Source organism: Lutra lutra, chromosome 1, assembly GCF_902655055.1.
Source record: "Lutra lutra chromosome 1, mLutLut1.2, whole genome shotgun sequence".
Taxonomy (NCBI): Eukaryota; Metazoa; Chordata; class Mammalia; order Carnivora; family Mustelidae; genus Lutra; species Lutra lutra.
In genome coordinates this window covers 167791405-167813744 of record NC_062278.1, presented here as the reverse complement: position 1 = coordinate 167813744, position 22340 = coordinate 167791405, and the positions used below count along the sequence as shown (strand labels likewise).

The following is a 22340-nucleotide window of genomic DNA, read 5'->3' as shown; positions in this document are numbered from 1 at the left end:
ACAACAGGTATACCCAAATGCCACTCTGCCGTATATTCTGTCTCAGCAACAAACCCCTAGACCATCGATTCTCCCTGGCCCTACCTTTGGCAGAGCCTGTAGGTACAAACTGATAATCCCCCGCCCCCTTTTTTAAAGATTTTATTTATTAATTTATTTGACACAGAGAGAGAGAGAGAGAGAGAGATCACAAGTAGGCAGAGAGGCAGGCAGAGAGAGGGGGGAAGCAGGCTCCCTGCTGAGCAGAAAGCCCGATGCGGGGCTCGATCCCAGGACCCTGGAATCATGACTTGAGCTGAAGGCAGAGGCTTTAACCCACTGAGCCACCCAGGCGCCCCACTGATAATCCCTTTTATTCTGTGCTTAAGACTGGTAAATCGATTCTTAGCATTGTCAGGCTAAGTCTATGCAGGCATTTAATAAAGGTTTATGGACCTGATCATTAAATGCTGACCTTTTTTTTTAGCTGTGGAAACAATTTTATATGTTATCTGTTTTAATCTTCCTGACATTTCCTGAAGATATTGGTATTATCACATGCAATTAAAAGGTAAAGGATAATCCAGGATCTATAAAGAACTTCTCAAACTCAACACACACAAAACAGATAATCATGTCAAAAAATGGGCAGAAGACATGAACAGACACTTCTCCAATGAAGACATACAAATGGCTATCAGACACATGAAAAAATGTTCATCATCACTAGCCATCAGGGAGATTCAAGTTAAAACCACATTGAGATACCACCTTACACCAGTTAGAATGGCCAAAATTAGCAAGACAGGAAACAACATGTGTTGGAGGGGATGTGGAGAAAGGGGAACCCTCTTACACTGCTGGTGGGAATGCAAGTTGGTGCAGCCACTTTGGAGAACAGTGTGGAGATTCCTCAAGAAATTAAAAATAGAGCTTCCCTATGACCCTGCAATCGCACTACTGGGTATTTACCCCAAAGATACAGATGTAGTGAAAAGAAGGGCCATCTGTACCCCAATGTTTATAGCAGCAATGGCCACGGTCGCCAAACTGTGGATAGAACCAAGATGCCCTTCAATGGACGAATGGATAAGGAAGATGTGGTCCATATACACTATGGAGTATTATGCCTCCATCAGAAAGGATGAGTATCCAACTTTTGTAGCAACATGGACGGGACTGGAAGAGATTATTCTGAGTGAAATAAGTCAAGCAAAGAGAGTCAACTATCATATGGTTTCACTTATTTGTGGAGCACAACAAATAACATGGAGGACATGGGGAGATGGAGAGGAGAAGGGAGTTGAGGGAAATTAGAAGGGGAGATGAACCATGAGAGACTATGGACTCTGAAAAACAATCTGAGGGTTTTGAAGGGGAGGGGGGTGGGTGGGAGGTTGGGGGAGCCAGGTGGTGGGTATTACGGAGGGCACATACAGCATAGAGCACTGGGTGTGGTGCATAAACAATGAATTCTGTTATTGCGGGGGGAAAAAAAAGAAGATAAAGGATAATTAAGGGGTGCCTGGGTGGCTCAGTCGGCTAAGCATCTGACTCTTTGATTTTGGCTCAGGTCATGATCTCAGGGTGGTGAGATCAAGCCGTGTTGGGCTCCTCGCTGGGTGTGGAGCCTGCTTAAAATTCTCAGGGGGAAAAAAAAAGAAAAAAGAAAAAAGAAAGATTCTCTCTGCCCCTCCTCCCCCACTCTCTCCCTAAATAAATAAATAATAACTAATTCTCATTTGTGAACAAATCTAACTTATATATAACAAAAATCTAACATATATAAAAAATGTTATAGGGTTTAAAAAAAAAATCACTTTTAGGGACGCCTGGGTGGCTCAGTCCGTTGAGCATCTGCCTTCGGCTCAGGTCATGATCCCAGGCTCCTGGGATCCAGTCCCACATCGGGCTCCCTGCTCAGTGGGGAGCCTGCTTTTCCCTCTCCCTCTGCCTGCTGCTCCCCCTGCTTGGACTCTGACAAATATATAAAATCTTTAAAAAAATTTAAAAAATTTTAAATTAAAAAAACTCACTTTTATATTACTATTCCAAAAAAGTATTAGACAAAGTTATAACTATTCACTTGAATCCTAGATAATCAAACATCTCGAATGCTTAGTTAAAAGTGTAGCAGCTGCAATTCAGCATCAAGTATTAGTCCTGAATCCTGGGCATGCTGCCTTGAGACCATGTCTTTGGTTCACTCTAGACTCAGAGGACGTGGATAGACTGCACTGGCTATCTCCTGGTCCAGATGCAGTTGGGACTAGGCCGCCAGACATTAGATGGTTGCCACAGATCTTTCTAGAAGACAGTCACTTGTTCATTCATGAGAGCAAGTGTGTGAGGCAACTATGTTCTGGACTAGGGGTCTGTGTGGCCCAAGTTTGTATCCAGCTCTTCCACTTGCTGTTTCACTTGGGGAAAACCAGGGACCTAACTGCACACAATCCCTTTAGGGCTCTTGAGAATTTGTTATAGAGGAAAGGGTAACCCATTGTGAGAACAGAAAATATGTATATTGGTCTCTGCCCCCCAGTTCCTGACACAGAGCTCTCAAAGTCCTTGTAATTTCTAAGTGATAAGAGCATTAGCAGCATCTGTTGGTCTTATATTTTTTTTCTTTTAAGATTTTATTTATTTATTTGACAGAGATCACAAGTAGGCAGAGAGGCAGGCAGAGAGAGAAGGGGAAGCAGGCTCCCCGCTGAGCAGAGAGCCCGATACGGGGCTCGATCCCAGGACCCTGGGATCATGACCCGAGCCGAAGGCAGAGGCTTTAACCCACTGAGCCACCCAGGCGCCCCCAATATTTGTTTTTGACCTTATCACTGACAAAGAGCTCCTCCAACCCTTGTAAATTTCTAAGTGTTAAGAGGACTAGGAGCATCTTTTGTTCCACTGAGGTATCTCTGGGTGGGACCCCTAATGGCCCCTGGGGAGAAAAGGAACACTCAGAAGCTTGGCATTTCCAGCTCCATCCCTCATCATCCAGAGAGGGGAGAGGGGCTAGAAATGGAATGAATGATGGATGGAGTTCAGAAAGCTTCCAGGTTGGTGAACACACATACACACACAGCAAGAGTGAAGCACCTCAAGTCCACAGGGACAAAAGCTCCTGTGCTTGAGACTCTCCTAGACCTCACCCCATAGAGCTCTTCATTTGGCCGTTCATCTGTATCCTCTATCCTTGAGTTCTGTGAGCTGTGCTAGTGCATTAATCCAACCCAAGGGCTGCTACAACCTCCAGTTTATATAGTGGGTTAATCAGAAGCACAAGTGATAGCCTGGATACGTGTGTGTGTGTGTGTTGGGGGGAGGATCTTGTGGGACTGAGCCCTTATCCTGTGGGATCTGACACTAACACTATGTCTGACAGTGACAGAATTGAGTTAAAATATTGGATACCCAGCTGGTATCTCAGAGAAGTGCCTGTTGTGGGGAAAACACCCACCACACTGGTGACCACATGTGTCAGAAGTGATCTGTGTGAGTAGTAAAGAAGACACGCAGGGAAGAGAAACAAAGTAGGTAAGAACTGTATTTTTCTTTCACCCACACAAGTGAAAAACTACAACTTCTTCCATTTATAACCGTCAATCAAGATGAAAGTATAAGCTGTGATTACTCTGAAAACATCACTAAATGCCTATGTATCAGGAAGCTGGCAACTTTTCCAATTATCTTTTTTTCCCCTTTCATATTCCTTATATGAAGACAGTCAGGTGGAAATTTAAATGTTCTCACTGGTGAAGACCTCAGGACTTCAAAGTTAAGCTATGCTCAGCATGTGGAAGCTATGGGATGCCGCAGCTGGCTAGTTCGCAAGGGGCTGGCCTGAACCGAGACACAATCCCCCACAGCCCCAGCCCTACCTTCCTGGATGCTGTTCTGCAGGTGGTTGACAATGGCTGCCAGGATAGTGGAGAGACTCATGACCTGGGCACACTGGGCAAGGCCAAGGGTGAAGAGCTCGTTCCAGCAGGCCCGCACCAGGCTGGTGTTGCAGTCCTGCCTGGGGACACAAGGTTGGGGTGGGTGTGGGTACATGCTGGTATTCTCCTGGTCCCAGCTTGCCCCAAACAAGTAGATTCAACAAATATTTCTTGAAAGTCTATGGTAAGTCATTTTTGGATCATTCTCCAAAAACACCACTGTCTGTGAATCTCTTAACTAAAGTCCCTCTGAGGATAAACTATTTTCTTAACAAAGACACTTTAGACAATTTAAATTCAGTAATGAGAAATCGAAATGGGTATACTAAAGTGTCATCTCCTATAGCCTTCTAAACCCACAGTAGCCCTGGTATGGCTGTCAGGAGATGCTGCAGCGATCCAAAGGCTAGGAGCCGAGCGTGGTCTCTGAAGGGGGCTGGGAGACACAGCCTGCACCTATGCTCGAGAACAGAGGGCCTGCAAACGCTGCAGGGGAGGAGCTGGCACTGGAGCACAGAGGAAGGGGCCAGCCACGTCAGCTTTCAGCCCTGCCTTGGAGGATCTACATCCAGGATGGCCTGGTTGGTGCACTGTGAACGGTATGACCTTATCTGAGAAGCCCCCAGATGCAGTTTCACTCTACTTGTCTCAAGATTTCAGATGACTCCTGCCTTCTGTTCCACTTGATCCCTGGCTCTTAGCACCAAGTCCTCAGCATATGGAGAAGGCCTAAGAAAAGTTTGAGGAACATTGAAGCACTGGCAGCCATGGTCCTCTGCTCCCAGTCCACGGAGTATATTTAATATGAAAATCAGCATCACTGGAGCAAGATGGTAAGTACAAACTAGAAGGGTCCTCAGATACCTTCCAGGCCATTCCTAACAAAGGGAAGGCTTTTGCTAAAGGACACACACAGAGAAAAAGGCCACTTACCCAAGTGCCTGAAAGGCTGGGATTGACCTGGCCCAGTGCATGGAGAGGAAAAGCAGGCGGGATGCTGACTCGCAGATGTAGTGCACATTGAGGTACTCTGGCATCGGGCTAGGCATCGTGAGCTACAGAAGGGGAGGCACACAGCACAGAAGGTGACGGAGAGACAGGGCATGGCTTTGTCTGTCAATGTGAACTGCTGCCATGTCTCAAAAGAGAGCCTAAATTGTGGTGACCTCTGATGCTGAAGTTCTGGGCAGATCCCCCGATGAAGCCTGCGCCCTCTGCAGCGGGGAGCTGGCACCAATGCCCCGTGCTCCCTGGCCCAGTGGACTAGGCTCTCGTGGCCCTTGCAATGTGGTCAATGATGGTGACCTCCCAGGTTACTCACATAAAGACATACTTTTCAACTCTTGCCTCAGCTAAATCAGTATTTCTTCTAAGGCAATTCTATTTTGAGCCATAGGTTAAAATCTAAATTAAATCAGGGACAGGGGTCAACTTCACAGCTAGTAGGCATGTGGCAGGTGGTGGGAGCTGAGGAGAATTCTATGCGGTGGGAGGCTGAGATCCCACCACCGAATGTTCAGGACTGGGCTCTCGAGCTCCATTCTCCAGAAGGGGAATTAATGCCTTTGATGCTGGAATCCCATTGATGACCTATATTCTTGGCACTGGTGGGCAACTATGAGCAGAGACCCAGTCTTAAACGATTGGTTAGGCCTCTATAGTAGAGAACACAGAGGGAACAGTCTGTAGCCCTAGAAATTGAGAGGGCTTTGGGGAACGTGGGAGTGTGTTTCTGAAGTGAGGCCAGTGAAGGAGCATGTGGGGAAGACTAACATCCTTCTCTAAGGAGACAGGAGATCTGTTTTCTGTGGCTCAAGACAGCAAGCAGTCAGGACCAGCAGTCAGGGACGAGGGCTCGCTGCCTGCATGCTGGAGCAGACATGTGCCTGTCTGAGCCTATGCTGGAGCCCGGCCGTCTCGGAAAGCAGAGGAGGCAGAGCAGTCCACTAAAAGCCCTTGCTGGATGGCACCAAGCCGGCCCCTCCTGGCAAGGACAGGCCACACCTGTTTCAGGGTGTTACCTTCAGAGCCAAAACACTATGAGCAAAACACAAGTGACAATTCTTTCTAATGAGAATAGTGTTCTGGCACACAAGGTCTGGATCCAAACAAAAGCCAACAATATGAAAGATTTTAGCTTCAAACTGCAGGCTGGGGAGGCTGAGGCATGTGGTTGGCTGAAACCACTCACCTTAAATGTGACATGAGTGTCTGAAAGGAGGGGCCCTTCGACCTCAATGATGGGTGTGGACTGGTCTCTGCTGATCACGTGGATGCCTCCTCCTCCACTGGCGTCTATCCCATCTGCTAGGCTTGGAGGTGAGGAGCTATCTGTGGTATTAAGTGCTTTAGCTAAGGTATCAAATGCCCTGTGAGCAAAAATGAAGCAGGCAGTATTGTGAATCCACAGTTTTAGGAGGAACAGAAGAATTCTAGCTGATCTAGAATTACCTAGATCTAGAGAAACAATGCAATGGGGAAAAGATCATTCAAGTCTATCTGCTGGGGGACACGATAACGAGAGCTTCTGAGGATAAATATATCGCTTAGTACCCGTGATCTACACATCATCACGGGTACTAAGCGATATATTATTTATTTTCACACATAATTTCTGTTTTTCACACTATTCTCCAAGGTAGAACCCTCTGCATTTTACAGATGTGAAAGCTGAGGCGTAGAGATGTTAAATAACTTTTCCAAGACCAACCATCCAGTAGGCAGTGGAACCAGAACTCTACCTAACTCAAATCCCATTCTCTTTCCATTGGATCTAGATCTTAATTTTGCTATCAGACCTCAAGAGAATTATGAGGACCGGGGTGTTCCTGTGGACTCTGGCTGTGCATCTGCCCAGCCTGGCAAGACAGGAAAGAGTGGCCAGTCCCGCAGGGAAAGGGGCAAACATGAGAGCTGGGCGGTGGGGAAGAAATGACGTCTGCAGCCAGTTACTCGCATCTGAGACCAGCTAATGCCATCTGTCAGTAACACCCTGAAAGACTAAAGCTCTAGACTATTTGGAAAAAAATATACATGAGAAAAAATATACATGAGAAAAATATACATGAGGCTAAAAAAGAAATGGGAAAGGAGATGAACTATTAATGTTTAATCAAAATAAAGACTGATACAAGTCACACCTGTCTACTGAAGGGTTTTCCCTGCTTCCACTGAGTCACTCCCTTTCCTTTTTCATTGGAATGAAAAACAGTTTTGATTGTATCATATCACATAATATAAATGGGTCCATGTTCCCATAGTTACAATGATAGAAAGAAGACAGACGAGCAGGAACACGGTGACGACTTTACAATCCCTGATTCAATAGGGTGAGGGGGAGGTGGGTGAGACTGCCGCCGCCCGCCCTCCGGCAGCGACGGGCCTCACCGGGTCGCCGCCACACTCACGGCACCGTACCGGGTAATTTCACTCGCAGACTGGTCCTCCGGCTGCATTTCCGAAGCATCACCATTGTTCAGGGATTCACTTAAGTTGGCAAGGGAGGTTACTACATTTGCCAGCGTGCCCAGGGCTCCCTGGCTTGTTTCAGCCTATTAAACACAAAATAAGAACATTAAAGATGAACACAAACACACACACAAAAGGCTCTCAGGCCAATGAAGGTATAGTGTTAGTTTAAAAACAGCTTCTATGGGGTGTGACCTTAACAGGGCAGGGGGGGCGGATCTTTTTGGTGATGGAAGAGTTATGTGTCTTGATTGTGGTGGTAGTTACACAAATGTACACATAATAAGGTAATGCAACAAAAACAGACAAACTGGATACCACCAAAATTTAAACTTTTGTGCTTTAAAAGGTATTAAGAAAGTTAAACGGGATGCCTGGCTGGCTCAGTCAGTGGAATGTGCAGACTCTTGATTTTGGGGTTTTGAGTTAGAGCCCCACGTTGGGTGGAGAGATGGCTTAAATATAAAATCTTAAAAAAAAAAAAAAAAAAGGCTATTAAGAAAGTAAAAAGACAACCGCCCCCCTTTTCCACACACAAAAGACAACTCACAGACTAGGAGGTATTTGCTTGCAAATCATTCATCTTAATAATGGTTTAGTAACCAGACTAACTCTTATAGCTCAGTAATAAAAAGACAAATGAGTTTTTAAAAAATGGGCCAAGGATTTAAACAGGCATTTCTTCAAAAAGGATATACAACTGGCCAGTAAGTACATGAAAGGATGTTCAACATCACTGGAAATGCAAATCAAAACCATAATGAGATACCATCTCACACCCAACAGGATGGTTATAACCAAGAAGACAATAATAACAGGTGTTGGGAGGACGTGGAGAAAGTGGACCCTCACACACTGCTGAAGGGAATGTGAAATGGTGCAGCCGCTATGGAAAATGGTCTGGCAGCTCCTCAAACAGTTTAAACACAGAGTTACTGTATGACCAGCCATTCCACTCCTAGGTACATACATAAGGGAAATCGAAATGTACCTCCACAAAAAACTTGTGTCCAAATGTTTGTAGCAGCACTATTCATAATAGACAAAAAGTAGAAACAACCCAAATGTTCATCAGCTGATGAATCGATAAATAAAATACGGCTGAGCCGTTCAATGGCTTAGTATCTGGCAATAAGAAGGAATAAAATGCTGACACATGCTACAACATGGATGAACCTCGAAAACATTATGTCAAGAGAAAGAAGTTAAGTCACCAAAAGCCATATATTGTAAGATTCCCTTTATATGAAATGTCCAGAATTGACAAAACCATAGTCAGAAAGGAGAGTAGCAGTTGGCATGGGCTGCAGTAGGGGGAGGGGGGAGTGAAAGCTTAACTGGTACAGGGTTTCTTTTTGGGGTGATGAAAATATTCTAGAATCAGGCAGTGGTGATGGTTGTACAGCCTTGTGAATATACTAAAACCACTGAACTGTGCACGGAAAGTGTGAGTTTTCTGGTAAATGAATTGTATCTCAATAAAAAAAGAGGAAAGCCAAAGACATATAGACACAAGTGTCTGTTGTGTCTAGATCATGAAAGTGAAAAACTAGAACAGTGGAAGAGACCCTAAGCACAGCACTGCTTCATAAACCCTAGAACCACCACGGAACAGAACACGGTGCAGCTGCTAAAAGATGTGGGCCATCACGACGGAGGGACACATGGCAGGAATGGGAGTGAAGTGAGAAAAGACAAAGCCCAGGTGGCCCGCACCATGAGGGTGTCATGTTCTGGGTGTTGCGCGTGCTGCACGGCAGGCCTGCTGCATAAATGGCCAGGGGCGCCCGTAGAAAGGTGGCATGGGATCTCTGTGAGACTCTGTATTTAGTCCAAGCACACTGTTTTGAATTTTAATGATTTCAAAGTCGATGGCTGAAACACAGCTTCTGAAAAGAGCTATCTTTAGGTGCTCTGTCTATCCTATCATAACAACCTCCTGGGGTGGGTATGGTCACTTCCACAGCACAGAGGCAGGAACGGGGTGGAGCACATGTCTGACTCTGCAGCAGCTTTCTCTAAACTACTACTTACACAGCACACGGTGTCTGTCCCCTCTCTTCCTTCCAGTGACCACGACTAACTCCTCACTTAAGGAGAGCTCCCTGCACGCTGCCAGCCTTAAGAAAGTAACTTACTCCAGTTCCCCTGCGCCCCCGTGTGGCGGCACCAAGGGAAGCAGTGATGGAGGAAAGCAGGCGCATGGCTACCAAGAGCGGCGCTGGGCTCTGGACCCAGGACCAGCTGACTCTGGAGTCTCTCCGTTCTTAGTCTCAGTCTCGGCGTGGATGGCACAGCAGAAGAGCTGCTGTGAAATCCTTTGGTAATTAGGTCTTAAGATTATTCGGGCCTTCCTTTCAGGCTTCTGGTTTCCCTCTACCCCACTAGGCATCCATCACTGTCCTGAGTGTCAACTTGACAGCAGCAAACCAGGTGTGATGGCCATGTTGCATGCAGCACTAGGGCCCAAAGACAGGAAGCTCAAGGCCCAGCCTCAGGACCACAGGATGGAGGGCCCTCACTGATGCCCTTCTTTCCCAAGACAGGCTGTTCTCACGTACTGAGTGGGTACAGCGATGTGCACGTGAATGGACTGGAAGGAAGCCTGTGGGTAGGGCCGCTCTGGCTCTCAAGGCAGTGAGCCGCTCCCGCAGCTGAGATGAGAGATATAATCCATTTTCTTGCCTGGATAAAACCCCTGTCCTTCGTTATCTTCATGGGGATTAGCAAGCTATCTCTCTCCTGGATTGACAAACACCTCTGTTCACAACATGTTAAATTCCCTATGGCTGATTTGTTCTTAGTTTTGCAATTGTCAGAATCCTGACTAAACTTCCTCCTGCAGATCAACTAATTAAAAAGAATGGGGTGGGGGTGGATAATGTAACACTGTGTGTCAACCATATGTCAATTAAAAAAAAAAAAGATGAACTAGGGGCTTTTGCAAAAGGCCATCTGAGGATAAGCAGCCATTTCCCCAGCACACCTGTAGTTTGCTAATGTGTGTACTGGGGTGGGGTGGGGGTGGTTATCGAGACGAAAGCCACTGAGTTTTCACCAAACTGAACTCTAGACCCTGACATGTAATAATGACTATAACCAGCCAGCCCTGAGTTTCTGAAAAGCTGTCAACATTCCTAAAACAAACCATAGGATGGCTATATAAGAAGAAGTAAACAGAGATGCAAAAGGCCAAGCTAGCAAGGTAGTCTCAGAAGCCAAGAAGAACGGAGGGGCACACATTCAGAGAAGTAGTCTGCACTGCAACACAGAGGTGGAGGAGAGAGTAAGTAGAGAACATCACCTTGGAATCCGTGGCCAGGAGAACTGTACCATCCTCACGTATCAGAGGCTGCTGGATGTTCACAAGCATCCCTGGATCAAGAAGACCTGTTTGTCTATTTAAGACATAAAGAAACCCAGAGTAGCTTCCAACATTTAACACACAGTATGATCACACTGCATTGCTCTGTCCCTTCTATAGCCGCAAAGCTGCCTGAATAGCAGAAAAGCTCTAACTCAACTCAGTTATCAAGTGACTGAACCATCACCCCTTCTCTCTAGAATGAGATGAGCACAAAGCTGGGCCTATAGCCTAAGACAGGATGCCACACAGATACACATCCCCTTGGCTTCCACGCTGACCACAGACTGTAGCCGCTTTGTTAAATAAAGCCAATGTGATCTTCAGAATATCACCAAGAATCCTCAACTCTAGTTCTCGCTAGGATACAGTTTGGATTTCTTATTTTCCCTTTCTGTAATGAAGTTCAATAGATTACATGGAAAAAAAAAAAAAAAAACAGACGTCAACTTGTGTTAACTCTTCACATTATTTGGGACTACCCTGGGACTTGGGCCTTTTGTCTATACTGCAGAAAAACCCCATCTTGAATTGCAGAGCAACATATGAATAACTACAGGACACAACCTGAGACCCCCAGGCAGGAGAAAAACCCCATCTTCAGGTTCGTCCACAGGTGTGACTGGAGCAGCTCCGAAAAGGGTGGGATGAAGCAAGACAAGGCTGAAGGCTGGGACAGCGGGGAAGGAGCCACATAAGCTCCTTCAGGCCTCCTCTGATCAGCTCAAAGGCTGATGGTAGTATTGCCCTTTGTCAAAACAGAGACTGACCTTGCTCCATCTTTATCTGCCACAAACGTGGGAGTGGCTATCAGAGGACTTCTCAGGTCCTTCCGGATATAGATTTTCTCAGTTGAAGCAGCACAATTGCTTGGTTTCTCCCGTTGTACATCAAAGGGCTTCCGTTCACTCTGCACAGCTTAAATCACGACATAAATATTCATGTTTAGATGAAGAAGTCATTACAAATTACATCCTTCATAGTAAAGTCTTCCTTAGTAAGTCTGCTACTATAGGGATGATAAGCTCTGGTGCTAGACACATCCAGCTCAATTTTCAGAGGGCTTTTTAGCCAAAGGGAAGAAAAGCTCAAAGCCAAACAAGGCCACTCGAAGTCTAAAGAGTACAAACTCACTGCCTGCTAAGAAACTTCAGCATGGCCTTGTGGGGGGTCCACACGGAGCCCTCCGGGTTTTCACTTTTTGCTGCTCACAAAAGGCACTTTCCAGGAAGGGAAATCTTTACCCCCCCCGCCTTTTTTTTTAAGATTTTATTTATTTATTTGAGAGACAGTGAGAGAGAGCATGAGAGGAGAGAAGGTCAGAGGGAGAAGCAGACTCCCAGTGGAGCTGGAAGCCCGATGCGGGACTCGATCCCTAGATTCTGGGATTATGACCTGAGCTGAAGGCAGTTGCTTAACCAACTGAGCCACCCAGGTGCCCGTCTTTACCCATCTTTAAGTGGGCCCTTAACAGAGCGCTTGTCCAGGGCCACGTGTCATAGAGAACCATTCTAATGTTCAATTTAAGCCTGCATGGCTTCTGCAAATTGTTTAATGGGGTGTCAGCTTTCTGTAACACTAGCAGTCTGTCCCTCCAGCAATCTGGTCCGAGAGAGCTACATGGGCCAGAAACAACTGAAGGAAATAAAGATCTTTTTAAAAAGAAAGATAGTATGAATCCCAGATCCAATATGTAAGAAATCTAAGGGGTCCTTTTTAGACAAGGACGCTGTGGCTGAGAGAGGTGCCATATCTTCCCCACGCCTCACAGCTCCGAAGTGGCAGAGCTGGGGTTTGATACTCCAAAGCCTGTGTTCACCCCACTGTGCTGAGCTGCACGCCGAGTTATCTGGGGGAGGCTTCCACACACATCATGGGGAATGGCCAATCGCAGCAGCATGGGTGCTGGACCACCTAGCTGACCGAGAAGGGAAACAACAGGAAGCCTCAGTGGATATTTTCCTCCTAGAGTATTTTAAAGCCAGGTATAGAAATCTCGCTTCCTCCAACTAGCTAACTCAAGTGGCTTGCTCACACAGTTACTCACATTCCATCTTCATGCCCATCTCTAAGCATTTTTTCAGCCGGCAAAACTGACAGCGGTTCCGGTGGTGTTTGTTTATGATACAGTCTTGGTTGCTCCGGCAGCTATAGGTCAGATTTTTCCTTACACTCCTTTTGAAGAAACCTTTGCAACCTTCACAACTAACAGCCCCATAGTGACGGCCTAAAAGGAGAAAGAGTGTGTGAAACAGATCACCAAGAGAAGAGGTGGTCCATCAAAGGCCCGTTTCTAAGGGAAGGCCATCAAAGTGACCACGGGGCATGGTATCCGGTGCGGGCAGCCATGGGACAACCACGAGCCTGGGCATGAAGCACGGCACTTAGGTGTTCCCCTAATTTTCCTATAATCTTTAAAGTAGCCCTGTGACATCATGATAGAAAAACAGAAGCTCTGATAGGTTACATGACAGCTGGTAAACGGCATGGCCTTAATGCTTTCAGTACACAGAGGACCTAACATGCAGCAGGAGCTCCCGGAGGATGGCTGAGCCGTACTGCCTGCCATGCACACCTGGTCCTGGCCCCACAGAGCCGGACTCCTGAAGCCTCCCAGTGCTCCTATCCCACCAATGGTGGCATGTAGCAGAAGCATGTGTGTGCTGTTCAAGCATCCAGGGTCCGACTGACTCCTCCCTTTACTCTCTTGGTGTGAATCAGGTCCTGGGCCCTAGAGCTACCCTGGGGGAAGCACGGGGGCTGTGGTTATGTAGCCCCAAGGTGAGGGAAGGGTACATGCCGTGTGGCTCACTTTGGTTAGGTATTCAGACTCTTGGAAACACAGTTCTAGAAATACATTTATTACATACAGTTCTTTTTTTCAAATCTGTACTTTGGTGTCTCTAACTTCTAATGACCAATGACATTAAAAAGAGCCCCCTACCCCAGGGCACCCTCCCAAATACACCAAGTGCTTCCACACGCATCACCCCTCCTTTGTTCCCAGCTGGCAAAGAAACATGGATAAGCTCTCCTGGTTTGATCTTCTGTAACCCAATATCATAGCTACATTGCTAAGAAATGTTTCACTGGATCATCACTGATGGCAGCTACTGCGCGTCCCACTGTCCTGAACTCTAGCCTGCAGAGCCATTCCCCAAGTATGTACTTGGAGAGTCTCAATTTTGTGTCTTGAAGAGTAGTACTAAAATTGCTGCATAGACATCATTTTTCCTTCCTTGCAGTGTATTTCCTTAGCCTCTCTAGACCTTAGAGGAACATCTAATATCTGGAGACTGTGGCACTATAAGCCTATGACTAGGCCATTCCTTTAAGCCCAGAAGGGGACTGACAAATGGGGAAGCCAAGCAGATTCTGTGGCCTCATTCTTATGTCTATGCTTCATTCATTTGTTTAAAAGTTTGCAGAGTGCCTGTCCTGGCTGAGCAAGAAGCTAGGATATAGAGATGGAGGGGTCAGGCACGTTCTTGCTCTAACAAGAAGAGCCCATTCTGGTGCGGAAGTTGGGCCTGGAACAATCAATTGTAAGAGAATGTAACAAATGCCAGAGCCGTCTACACAAAGGACGACAAGGACACAGGCAGCACTGGCTTCAGAGAAGGGGTGGGATGGGCTGGGTTTTGCCTTGTTCAAGATAGGAGTGAGAACAGAGGCAGGGCACCATGGCACAGCAAATGGTACCATGAGCTAGGAGGGGACTGGAGCTTCTGACTTCTATGGATGTTTGTCTGGGCTGTCCTCCTAATATGCTTGGTCCAACCTTCTGTTTTAACCAGGACCACCAAGTGTCCAAAGTTCCTGGGAATTCTGTGACTACAGAATAAAGCTGAACTAATTACAAAACTCAGGCCTGTTCACACAGCACAGCTGGAAGAGCACGTTATTAAATCCTTCTCCACCCTGTGCTCACTTCAGTAGCACATACACTAAATACTTCTCCATCCTTCCTGCCCATCTCACCTTCTATAGCTCCCTGGCATTAGCAGGCTGAAGTCTGAACTTCTGGGACAGACATCTTCTCCAGTCTCCTTTCACTCACATTCTAATCACAGAAGTCCAGGAGCTCTTCCCCAAAGACACACCATGGGTGTGGACAGTAAATTCACCAGGCCCTGGCTCCACCAGCCGGAACGCCCTTCTGCTTCACCAACATATCAACCTCCAAGCCTCACAGAATGTGACTGCCGCTGGGGGACCTTGCCTGACCCTGAGGCTCCAGCCAGGATCTCATGCTCTCACCTCCTTTATTACAGTAGTTACCAGACTGGGTTATAGTGAGCGGATGATAGAGAAAGTTAGGATGAAGAAGAGAGAGATAACACATGTTGTGAAATAGCAAAGCACTGTGTTAATACTACCCCCAAAGAAATGACTGCTTTCTTGGTAGTATGTAAATATTTGACACATAGCCCAGATTTATAAGTCACAGAAACAGTGTCTTGACTCCTCCTTTTGATTCTAATAATCTGACAAACAAGTTTGCTTATTTGTATGACTATCCTGCTCAGAAAAGTGGAGTTCATGTTTTAAAATCTATAAACCTACAGAAAAAGTTCTCTAATAATCCTCCAACCTCTATTTGGTTCATGATATTGGACCATAATGTGTGCCTACCAAAACCTAGGGTTACTTACCAGAGGCTTTGTCGCCACAGACCACACAGTATTCTACTACCTGCGGCCGCTGGACGTCGGCCTTACCCAGCAAGCGCTCCACAGAAGCAGAGTCCGTGACAATCTAAGAATCCGGAAACAAGCGAAGCGCTATTAAAAACCAGATCATAAAAAAAACTAACGTTTAACTATAAATTCCTAATCTTGAGTTTCTAAGCAGGAAAACCCTGGGCAGAACTGGGAAAATCCTACTTGACAACTTAGTGACATTAAGAATGGCCCTGTTGCTCCCCAAAACTGCACCCCTTCAGTGGTGATGATAGTGGGGGGGCATATGTGTCCAAGGTTAGGCACTGGTTTTCACTCACATACTCTCCCATCTGGCTAGCATAACCCGGATGTCCAGGATGGGGGGCCATGTGGAGAATCACATGCAGTGCTCTGACATGAATGTACCGCAGATCTTTCTGGCTCCTTCTCTATTCCCATGAAACAGCTTGGAATGCATGCAAAGAGGTATATTTGGCAGAGAAATAATCAAGCTTTATTAATTAATATACTAGGTCTCTCCTTGAGGCAGCTGGGAGTAGAAAGACTAGAAATAGGCGACCTCTGAAACCTGTAATTTCTCCTTCACTTGCAGGTGACTTTCTAGGTGACAGTGTTATTCACTTGGAAGAATACTGTAACTGCCACAAATATAAGAAAGTGAAAAATTGCTGTTTAAATAATGTACCAACAAGAACCCTCATGGTTATTGCTGTGTGATGGGAATATATATAGAAATTACTGTGTAAAATGATCTCTTACAAAACATGCAACAAAATCAACAGCCACCTTCTTCTTTTTTTTTTTTTTTTAAAGATTTTATTTATTTATTTGAGAGAGATAGTGAGAGAGAGCATGAGAGAGGAGAAGGTCACAGAGAGAAGCAGACTCCCTGTGGAGCCGGGAGCCCGATGCGGGACTCGATCCCGGGACTCCAGGATCATGACCTGAGCCGAAGGCAGTCCAACCAACTGAGCCACCCAGGCGTCCCAACAGCCACCTTCTTATGAACAAGAAGAAGTCTAAAAAAGCAGGGAGCAACTTTAATTTCAGTTGATCAGAATGTACTCTGGGAAAGGAGGCAGTATTTACTAACTACATTATGAAGAGTCTCAGCAGTGCAGTTCTGAAAGCTGAACATCACTTGTGTTCTGAACCCAGTTCTATCAGAAGAAAAAAAAAAAATCCTTCCCTTATTTTTCTCCATAGTACAAAGTCCCTCCCCACTCAAAACACATGGATTCTTAGCAGCATTATTCACAAGAGCCAAAAGGTAGAAGCACCTCAAACATCCAACAACAGATGACTACATAAATAAAGTGTGGTCTATACATACAATGGAGTATTATTTAGCCTTAAAAAAGAAGGAAATTCTGACATAGGCTACAAGATGGATGAACCTTGAGGACATTATGCTCAGTGAAATAAACCAACTGCAAAAGAAAAAATATTGTAGGACTCCACTTATGTGAGGTCCCTAGAATAACCAAAGTCATAAAGACAGAAAGTAGGATGATGGCTGCCAGGGCTGGGGGAAAGGAGAGACCCAGAGTTCACAGGCGCAAGTAAGGACAGAATGAAGAGCTAGGACCATGCTTGACGACCTGGAAAAGATGAAGTGAGATTTAGGAACAAGTCAGTCCCCATCTGGCTGTGGCGAGCCCTAGGTGGGGCCCCTAAAATATCAGGGGCCAAGAACTGCCACCGTCCAGCCTTAGGTTAGTTAGAGCATTCTCCAGTGGCCTTAGTACCAGCTTGCTCAGGCCAGTCTCCTGTGGGCCACGGACTGTCCTGGCTCAACTTCCACCCCATCTGAGCACTGCAGCTTGCTGCCTCCTGGGCCTTGCCACTCACTTGCTGGTTTTTTACTTTAGCCAAAGCAGCAACCTGACACACTTGTAGGTCCTCGAAGGATCTTCTAGAGATGGATGTGGCCTTCAAGGCAGAGGAGGAGTCAGAAACAAGTTTGGCAGCAGAAGTGCTGAAACAAATGCCTGTCAACAGCCTTACCTGGATCCTGCCAGGGACGAGGTTGTCCGAGGTGGTGAATATGAGCTGCTTGGCACTGGATGTCTCCGGAGAAGCCAGGATCACCTTCCCAGTTCCAGCTCCATCTGGGCTGGTCAGGATGAACTGCTGCTTGGGGGATCCGGAGGCGTCCACTGCGGTGACTATCTGGATCTTCTGTCCTGTCTGCTGGTCTGTCACAATCTACAAGACACAACATGGAGGCTGCGCTCACGGAGTATCATGTGACTCGTGTACTTGCAGGTGCTGCTCAGAGTGGTGACTGCCCAACGCCGTCCTGGAGTCAATGCTGGTCCAAGATGTAGTTTCACCAGTGCATGGTGAAATGAGAAAAATGAAACACAATCGTGAGCTTTTCAGAAACCAATTTTCATGGAGCTAATTTTATTTTAGGATGATATCATTCCTACTATTTTTAATTAAAATGTCCTTAGGGGCAGTAGTGGGGTCCTAGATGAAGGTGGTCAAAAGATACAAACTTTCCGTTTTAAGATAAAAAAGGTACTGGGATGTGATGTACAGCATGGCGACTGTAGCCAACTCTGCTGTGGTGCATCCGAAAGTTGTGAAGAAGGTAGATCTTAAGAGTTCTCATCACAAGGAATAAGCCATTTTTTCTTCTCTTTTTTTTTTTAAAAAAAATCTATATGAGATGATGGATGTTAACTAAACTTACAGTGGCCATCATTTCATAATATAGGTAAGTCATTAGGCTGTACATCTTGAACTTATACAGTGTTGTGTGTCAATTATATCTCAGTAAAACTGGAAAAAGCAAAGCCCTTCTTTTATGAAATGGAGATAATAATAGTAGATAAGTTTAACTTAAAGAGAAAGAAAGAAAGAAAGAAAAAGCCTTGTCCCAGGCATAATAAAGTCCAGAGAAGTCGTGACCCTGAGTCCTCCAGAGGCTCCCACCATTCACTGTTCAGGGGGCCAGCTGTCAGAGTCTGCCTCTTTCCAGAGTCCCTGCCTAACTGCATCAGTTACAATCGAAATAGTCGCTACAGCAAGAAGGACTTGTCATTCCTGCTCAAGAAATTCTCTGAAGCTGTTCTACTCCCTGTCCTGCCTTCCTCGAGGCTGAGTGCCCAGCTTTGGAGCACTGCCCACCTTCTTCCTGGGGCACCAGCAGGCCCACACAGCAAACAGGATTTTGGGGGCTGCTGTGGGTGGGCCTTGGACAGGGAGAGAGGTACTACATCTCTGGCTGGAACTCCCTTTCCTCTACAATATTTACGGGCAGGTCTGGTATCCGTGCTACATCTTGATAGATGCTGACTTGTGACATAGCATTCCAAAGTTCAGAAAGCAAACTCACAAAGACTCTAGCACAACAGCTTTGCCAACTATCCAATATGGAAAACCAGACAATGCTGGTTGGTTCAAAAGAAAATGACAAAGATCCAATCAATTATGTTTATTTAGAGTATCCACTATATGTCAAGCTCTGTTCTTTGTACTAGGGAGAGGGACATGAACACAACAGAGCTCCTACCTCGTGGAGTTAACTTTATATAGGGGGAAACAGACCATGAACACTGATACTGCAGAATATCAGTCATAGTACGTATCATAAAGAAAACTAAGAAGCAGAGTAAAGAGACAAAGCATGTCAAGGGGAAGGAGGAAGAAGGGCTGCTTTAGAAAGAAAGAGCTCTCTTACGGGGGTGATGTTGAGCAAAGACCTGGATGAAGCAAGAGAGGAAGCCATGCAAATATGTGGCAAAGTATGTTACAGGCTGAGGGCACAGCAAGTTCAAGACCAGAAAGATTTAGAGCAGACTGGGGACAGAAGATACCCGAACAAATCCTTAGCTATAGTGGGGAATGAATCCCAGCATACCATCATTTGCTACTGAAAGGTCGAAAGATCTTGAAGGCTGAAGAAGAATAGATTTAGCGAATGAAAGGAAGTACCTTTCATTGTTACAACCTGTGGCATACATACCCAGCTTCCCCTGGAAAAGTAAAACATGAGACAAAGGGGCACCTGGGTGGCTCAGTGGGTTGGGCCTCTGCCTTTGGCTCAGGTCATGATCTCAGGGTCTTGGGATAGAGCCCCACATCAAGCTCTCTGCTCAGCAGGAAGCCTGCTTCCCCCTTTCTCTCTGCCTGCCTCTTTGCCTACTTGTGATCTCTGTCAAATAAATAAAATCTCAAAAAAAAAAAAAAACCCCACGAGACAGAAAACTTTATAAGAATTCTCTTTTAAAACTTTCCCACCCACTGCTGAACTGAAAGACTGCAGACAGGCTGGCTGACACACACACTTCTCTCAGCTGCCATAGAAGGCACTCCTTCCTTTGTTAAAAGAGAACAAGCAGGCCTTTGAAAGGCCCTTATAACCTTGAGATCTGGGAGTAAAATGTCTGACTTCCTTTTCATGTCTATCAAAACTTATCTACTTCCTAAATTACTTTCCCTGTTAAATAATGAAATGGTCATGTGATTTGAGAGGGTCTTCAGTCACCAGCTATAACAAAGGCAAGGCTAGTAGAAGTCCTTCACATGTTCAGAGGTGACACACTCTGCACCTGAGTACACACAGTCACTGCCATGTCACCGCCTTTGATGCTATTCCCCAGGTCTCTTGGTTGAGGTACAGCAGGTATGGGGCTGGGGCAGGGGTGGGAGGTAGGACTGACTGGGTCTAGACAGGGACTAGTGGGGCTATATGTAACATATCATATGTAACAATCTGAGTGTGGCTCAGATTATTTTTTTCTTTTTTCCCTTAAAGACTCAGGCTCACAGAAGCCAAGGGTGACCCTTAGGCAAAGAAAGGCCTTGCTGACAAGTATCAGCAGACAGATACCTGTTTAATGAGACCAAGGAAACACCAAATTGAGGATGTATCCAGACTTATTAAATCTCCCATGGAGGGGTGGAGAAGAGGTGATGTTGGTAGAATCATGTCCCCTCAAAAAGATGGTTACATCTGATCAAGTTAAGATGAGTCCATACTGGATGAGGGTGGGTCCCAAATCACGTGACTGGTGTCCTTACTAGCAGGCCTGTGATGACAGAAGCACAGAGGAGTGTTGCGGCTGCAGGTAAAGAACACTGAGGACTTTTGGTCACTACCAAAAGCTAGGAAGGAAGGCACAGGGGGATGCTTCCCTAGAACCCTACAGAGAGCATGCCCCAAGCAAATACCTGGATTTTGGGCCTCTGTAAGAAAATAAACTTCTGTTGTTTTAAGGCCCCAAGTTTGTGGTAATTTGTTATGGCAGCCCTAGGAAATGAACGTAAGAGGCAAACTTTATTTAATCTCTTCACTTGGAACAAACGTTCATACTTTCTGCTTGCATGCCTTGTTTTCTCTGTGACTTTTTTTTTTTTTTTTTTTTAAAGAGAGTGAGCAGGGAGGAGGCACAGAAGGAGAGGGAGAGAGAGAATCTTAAGTAGGCTCCATGTTTAGCACAGAGCCTGACACAGGGCTTAATCCATGACCCCTGAGACCATGACCTGAGCTAAGAATTGGGACATTTCACTGACTGAGCAACCCAGGTGCCCCTCTGTGACTCTTAAGGCCTTCCAAGCTTGCTGACACACAGTACTGCTATAACTTGTTTTAAAAAGGTATTACTTGTTCCAATGTGACTGATATATTATGGAATATTCTGTGCATAATATAAATCTTGTGTTTATGCAGGATTTCTCCTGAGAAATAGCAGACACACAGAAAATGACCCCCAGGTGAGCAATATGGGAATAGGTAGCTCAGTGCATGAGGTGTTACAGCTTTCCCTGATTTCAGATCATTCACTCACCACAACTCCGGAGCTACAATCCTCTCACATTCCCTCCACAAGCAAGCTTCAGGTCTCTTTCAAGGAAAAGTGCCATATTTTTTGTCATTATTATGTATTTCTTATTTCTTAACCATTTAATGTATGTAAAACTACAATTTAAATCAAATTAAATTCATACTTGCTTTTTAATGTGTCACCAACAATTTTTCAGTGTTATGCCACCAACCCCATATACCCCCATAAGCCCTGTAGTTTCCACTGCAGAATTCTGCACAGTATGGGAATTTTTAGGAACAGGTATATCACATTATAGCACATTATAGCAGAGCTGACTACATACTCTACCGGCCTAAGGCCCTCCCTACTTCCACCCCAAAAACATCTTAATGTGACCTGACTTACTGCCATTCTCCTCTATATTACCCACTCTCTGTTCCAGCCAAGCTGGGCTCATCATTCGTGTTGTAAAGGAGAGTCTGCAAATGGACAGCCTGAAGGCAAAAAACAGTCACTGTATAACTTTTGCTTGACCTCCCAGAGTTTAAAAAACTGGTTGTCAATACCTGAGGATAGAGTATTTACCATAAAAATCAGATTTACAGTTCTTGTGACAAGCTGGAAGCTGTCCCCACCCTGGCCCCAAGTTCCCCTGTGGTTATCGACTGGCTGTTTATGGCTGTCCCTTTGGACTGGGCACAGGCTCTCTGTTTGGCCCTAATTCCCACCCTGCCCACCTTCTCTACTGCCACCTGGTCCTGTAAACACAGGTCTGTGATCCTGAAATAGGGCTTTGCAGCTAGAGCTATGAATGGAATGCTCATTCTACTGCTTCCCAACTGGGTCACCGTGGAACAGGTACATGAGCTTTGTGAGGCTGTTTTCTTATCTATAAAAAAAGGATTACTAAGAAAGTGAAACGATATGTTTGAAGGCAGCTGGTATAAGACCCAGAACATAAGAGGACCTCGATAAAAATATTTCCTGCTCTAAGCTCTCACATGCTTCTCTCCTCACTGGGAAGGCTTGTCTTACCACTTTCATCTCATCGAATCTCTCCCTCTGACTTGGGCTCACTCACTCACTCATTCATTCCTCAAATGCTTACAAAGGGTCTACTCTATGC

General features: G+C 45.7%; 1 protein-coding gene across 3 annotated transcripts in view; it reads right to left on the bottom strand.

Annotated features, from left to right (window-relative positions):
* Nucleotides 1-22340, bottom strand: part of NR2C2 (nuclear receptor subfamily 2 group C member 2) — a 90363-nt gene that overhangs the window by 6045 nt on the left and 61978 nt on the right. For all 3 annotated transcript variants that reach the window (XM_047743863.1, XM_047743855.1, XM_047743872.1), the window contains 9 exons: nucleotides 17442-17642; nucleotides 15405-15507; nucleotides 12797-12976; nucleotides 11520-11667; nucleotides 10690-10783; nucleotides 7335-7468; nucleotides 6109-6286; nucleotides 4851-4972; nucleotides 3858-3997 (listed from right to left, as the gene is read on the bottom strand). In XM_047743863.1, the coding sequence (XP_047599819.1) occupies nucleotides 3858-3997; nucleotides 4851-4972; nucleotides 6109-6286; nucleotides 7335-7468; nucleotides 10690-10783; nucleotides 11520-11667; nucleotides 12797-12976; nucleotides 15405-15507; nucleotides 17442-17642 (1300 nt within the window). The remainder of the gene's footprint in view (nucleotides 1-3857; nucleotides 3998-4850; nucleotides 4973-6108; nucleotides 6287-7334; nucleotides 7469-10689; nucleotides 10784-11519; nucleotides 11668-12796; nucleotides 12977-15404; nucleotides 15508-17441; nucleotides 17643-22340) is intronic.